General features: G+C 49.1%; 1 protein-coding gene across 1 annotated transcript in view; it reads left to right on the top strand.

Moving 5' to 3' along the window:
* The window catches only part of LOC115817932 (probable ubiquitin carboxyl-terminal hydrolase FAF-X), a 45,191-nt gene that overhangs the window by 36,188 nt on the left and 4,003 nt on the right, over positions 1-5,000 (top strand). The window contains exons 35-42 of the mRNA XM_030781098.1: positions 23-803; positions 1,273-1,396; positions 1,557-1,782; positions 1,982-2,111; positions 2,712-2,897; positions 3,737-3,957; positions 4,232-4,320; positions 4,861-5,000. The exon at positions 4,861-5,000 is cut by the window's right edge and continues 17 nt beyond it. Coding sequence (XP_030636958.1) covers positions 23-803; positions 1,273-1,396; positions 1,557-1,782; positions 1,982-2,111; positions 2,712-2,897; positions 3,737-3,957; positions 4,232-4,320; positions 4,861-5,000 — 1,897 coding nt within the window. The remainder of the gene's footprint in view (positions 1-22; positions 804-1,272; positions 1,397-1,556; positions 1,783-1,981; positions 2,112-2,711; positions 2,898-3,736; positions 3,958-4,231; positions 4,321-4,860) is intronic.

Below are 5,000 nucleotides of genomic sequence, written 5' to 3'. Positions count from 1 at the left end.
TGCTCTCTGTCTCCCCCTGCAGGTTGACACAGTGAAGCGCCTCCTCATTAAAAAGCTCCCTCCAGTCCTGGCCATCCAGCTCAAGCGTTTCGATTACGACTGGGAACGCGAGTGCGCCATCAAGTTCAACGACTACTTCGAGTTTCCGCGGGAACTGGACATGGAGCCCTACACCGTGGCGGGTGTGGCCAAGCTGGAGGGAGACGAGGTTCACCCCGAGAGCCAGGTGATCCAGCAGAACGAGCCGTCGGAGCCGGAGCCGCCCGGCAGCAGCTCGCGGTACCGTCTGGTCGGCGTGCTGGTCCACTCCGGTCAGGCCAGCGGCGGACACTACTACTCGTACATCGTCCAGCGTCACGGCAACGGCGGGGACGGGCAGCGCGACCGCTGGTACAAGTTCGACGACGGCGACGTGACGGAGTGCAAGATGGACGATGACGAGGAGATGAAGAACCAGTGTTTCGGCGGCGAGTACATGGGCGAGGTGTTCGACCACATGATGAAGAGGATGTCGTACCGACGGCAGAAACGCTGGTGGAACGCCTACATCCTGTTCTACGAACGCATGGACACCGCGGGCGGGGACAGGGAGCTGCTGAAATACATCTCCGAGCTGTCGCTGTCGCCCGCGCCCGCCAGCGTGCCGCGCCCGCACCAGCTGAAGATGCCGGTGGCCATCGAGTGCTGCGTGCGGAAGCAGAACGTGCAGTTCATGCACAGCCGCATGCAGTACAGCCTGGAGTACTTCCAGTTCGTCAAGAAACTGCTCACCTGCAATAGCGTTTACCTGAACCCGCCCCCAGGTACGCAGTCCCTCTTACACCACGTTCAGGTCACGATAGAGCAGCACAACACACGTGATAGGACAGACGTCCGGCCACGGGACTGGAGAAGGGCCATCCACATGCCTTCTGTGTGATTATACTGTTGGTTCTCATTGGAGTTTAAATGTTCTCTCTGTGCTTAAGTATGGGAAGAGTCTTGGCAGAGAAACACAGTGTCAGACTTTGAGTTGTTACAGGAACCAGTGTGTGTTGCACTAAGGACATAAAGAATTTGTAAACATTAGATAGATTTATATGATGAAACAAACTGATCACAGAACAGCAGATGATCTCTCAAGTGCTCAAATACAGCACAAGATACTGACCAAAAAAACAAAAAAGAGATGATGAGGACTTTTGCTGAACACGGCATACGTCACTGGTCTGTGATACAGAGTGATGAATATCTGTGTAATGATGTATCATGTGACCTTTAACCCCTCACCAGGTCAAGATCACCTCCTGCCCGAAGCTGAAGAGATAGCGATGATAAGCATTCAGCTTGCTGCTAGATTCCTGTTCACCACGGGATTCCACACCAAGAAGGTCGTCCGAGGCCCCGCTAGCGACTGGTAAGAGATGTCTGTCAGCGTGCGTGTGTGTGTGTGTGTATGTTTTATTTCCCCTGTTTCATTTATCAGAGATTAAATATTTATTTGAGAGCTTGCTGTCAGGCTGTAGGAGCGGAGTAGGGACTGACTTGTTTTGTTTTTTGTTGGATTTTTCGCTCAGGTATGATGCTCTGTGCATCCTACTCCGTCACAGTAAGAATGTCCGTAGCTGGTTTGCACACAACGTCCTGTTTGCCTTCCCCACGCGGTTCTCCGAGTACCTGCTGGAGTGCCCCAGCGCAGAGGTCCGCGGAGCCTTCGCCAAACTCCTCGTCTTCATCGCCCATTTCTCCCTCCAGGACGGACCCTGCCCCGCCCCCGTCACCTCCCCCGGCACCTCCACACAGGTGAGAGAGAGAGAAAGAGAGAGCGCGTGTGCGTATGAATACGTTAAAGGAAAAAGGAGAGGAAGAGAAAGAAAGAGAGAGTGTGTGTGTGTGTGTGAGAGAGAGAGAGAGAGAGAGAGAGAGAGAGAGAGAGGGACAAACGGAAGAGTGATAAAGAACCGGGAGAGTGGTGTGTATGACCTTTGACCTCTGCCGGCAGACGTGTGACAATCTGAGCCTGAGTGACCATTTGCTGCGGGCTGTGCTGAACCTGCTGAGGAGGGAGGTGTCGGAGCACGGACGACACCTCCAGCAGTACTTCAACCTCTTCGTCATGTACGCTAACCTAGGTATGCTCACGCCCCGTCCGTCCACCTCCTCTCCCCTTTTATTTCATTTTGTTCTGGGTTTTTTTGACTGTTACTGTCGCGTTTTGGCCTTGGTGGCGTGTTGTCTCGTCATATTTTTCCTTTTTTTTTTTTTTTTTTTTTTTTTATTCTAGCCTTTAGCTTGTAGTATCACACTGATCAAGGGAAGAGTAAATTTTTTTAAAAAAATTTGTTTTTATTGAGGTGTTAGTCATCATACTTGGTCACCAAGGGTAACTTTGACTTCCTCCTATTTTAGCAAGGAAAAAAAAATTGAGAATATTTTGTTTGTGTTCTTGAAATCCTGGAGTGAAATATTGATTAACAGTCAGCTCACTGCATTGACTTTCAGTGTGACCTTAACGCAGGGAATGATTAATCAATTCAGCTGTGAATTCTACCTCCCAACACAGTCAAGCGCTTAAAACCAACGAAAGTGAATTTCACACAGCCAAAAATGTTGATTTGCTTTTGTTTGACCCTGTTTTTTTTTTTTTTAAAAAGCTTTGAGATGATCTCACAGGTGTCTGTGTGTGTGTGTGTGTGTGTGTGTGTGTGTGCGGTGTGTGTGTGTGTGCACAGGTTTGGCAGAGAAGACCCAGTTACTGAAGCTGAGTGTTCCGGCCACGTTCATGCTGGTGGCGCTGGACGAGGGTCCGGGCCCTCCCATTAAATACCAGTACGCAGAACTGGGCAAACTCTACACGGTGGTGTCCCAGCTGCTGCGCTGTTGCGATGTATCATCGCGCATGCAGTCCTCAATCAACGGTCAGTCTCAGGACCACGCCCACCACACACCACACCCCGCCCACCACACACCACACACGCTCACTAGTGTCAGAAACACTGTCATGAACATCAACAGAACGGAACACAGCCGCGGAACACAGCCGCGGAACACAGCCGCGGAACACAGCCAGAAGTTCCCTTTACTGATTTGTTAGCATTTGCTTGTGGACTTATTTTTTTGTGTGACATCATAAGGTATATTGATGGAAAACAACGTAATTCTTCAGAGCTGTCCATAGTTGTGTTTTGATGCAACTCTGTTCCAACATCTCTCGTAGAAAGTTCATTCTGTGAACCGTGATTAAAAAATGTTTAATCTGATTGTGTTCAGGCTTTTAGCTGAGTCCAGTTTGTCAGTGCGTTGTTCTGCCCGTGTGGTCCAGCATGCCACAGCGTCACTCTCTGACTTTCTTATTGTTCAGTAAACCGACCAACCGGTGACTTTAAATGTCATTTCCAACAAGATCAGACGTCATCTTCCACTCAGGCACCTGTGTTCTGTTGGTACAGTTTTGCCCATAGTCTTAAAACCCCCGTTGCCGCCCGTAACCAAAGCGGCCGGATGGAATCTGGACTCTGGATTCTGCTTCTCCGATAAAGTTTATGGTCTAAACAGTGTAAACAGGAGTGACGCCACTAAATCACTTTGACACGCTCAGCACTGTTCTGCTCTCCGCAGAGGGAAGCACTATGGTCCTTTTCCTGTTGCAGAGTGATACCAGGCGACGAATATCACCCGGGCTGGCAAGATTGTGTTCTCTAAATCCCTCTCTCTCTCTCTCTCTCCCTCTCTCTCTCTCTCTCGTCCTGTCCGACAGGCAATCCTGCTCTTCCAAACCCCTACGGCGATCCAAACCTCACGGCTCCCATCATGCCCATCCAGCAGCTGGTGGCGGAGATCCTGTTTGTGCGGACCAGCTACGTGAAGAAGATTATCGAGGACTGCAGTAACTCTGAGGAGACGGTCAAACTGCTGCGCTTCTGCTGCTGGGAGAACCCGCAGTTCTCCTCCACAGTGCTCAGTGAGCTGCTCTGGCAGGTCAGTCAGCCAATCCCCATTAACCCCGCCCCTGCTGCTTTTGACTGATGGTCAAGGCAGCCAATCCCGCCTATGACTGATTGCCCCAGTAATTGTAAATACTGCTTTGTTAACATGTGATGACTTTGAATGCCATGTAAGTTATCCAGCCGCTCTCTCTGTTGGTCCCAGAATGCTCTGTCCCTTTCAGTCTACACCAGAATGTTATAGAGAGAGGTTTGTTTGGGTTTTTTTTTATTTTATTTTTGTGTGCATGGTGTGTTTTGATTGACAGGTGGCGTACTCATACACGTATGAGCTGAGGCCTTACCTTGACCTACTTCTCCAGATCCTGCTTATCGAGGACTCCTGGCAGACACACAGGTGAGCTCAACACACGCGCAGACACACACACTCACACGTGTATACACAAACAAACACACACACACACACAGACATATGTGTGTGTGTGTGTATACATATATATATATATATATATATGTCTGTATGTATGTATGTATGTGTATGTACATATACATATAGAGAGAGAGAGAGACACACACACATATATACATACATACATACATACATACATATATATGTGTGTGTGTATATATATGTATGTGTGTGTGTGTGTGTGTGTGTGTGTGTGTGTGTGTATATATATATATATATATATATATATATATATATATATATATACACACGCGCGCACACACATGCACACACACGCACACACTCACACAGGCACACCTAAAGCAGCCAGTGAAACAGATGCTTCCTTTAAGAGTCCTTCCTGCTGACCTGCTGTGACTCTGTAAGACTTTAAATGCATACAAGGGCTTACGCTAAACCAGACTCACTTTCTCTCCCTCTCTCTCCCTGTCTCTCCCTCTCTCCCTCTCTCTCCCTCTGCGTGTGCAGGATTCACAACGTGCTGAAGGGAATCCCAGATGACAGAGACGGGCTTTTCGACACCATCCAGCGATCCAAGAACCACTACCAGAAACGAGCCTACCAGTGCATCAAGTGCATGGTGGCTCTCTTCAGCAACTGCTCTGTGG

Source organism: Chanos chanos, chromosome 8 (assembly GCF_902362185.1).
Source record: "Chanos chanos chromosome 8, fChaCha1.1, whole genome shotgun sequence".
Taxonomy (NCBI): domain Eukaryota; kingdom Metazoa; phylum Chordata; class Actinopteri; order Gonorynchiformes; family Chanidae; genus Chanos; species Chanos chanos.
The sequence above is the reverse complement of the archived record's forward strand: the minus strand, read 5'-3'. Positions and strand labels throughout refer to the sequence as shown.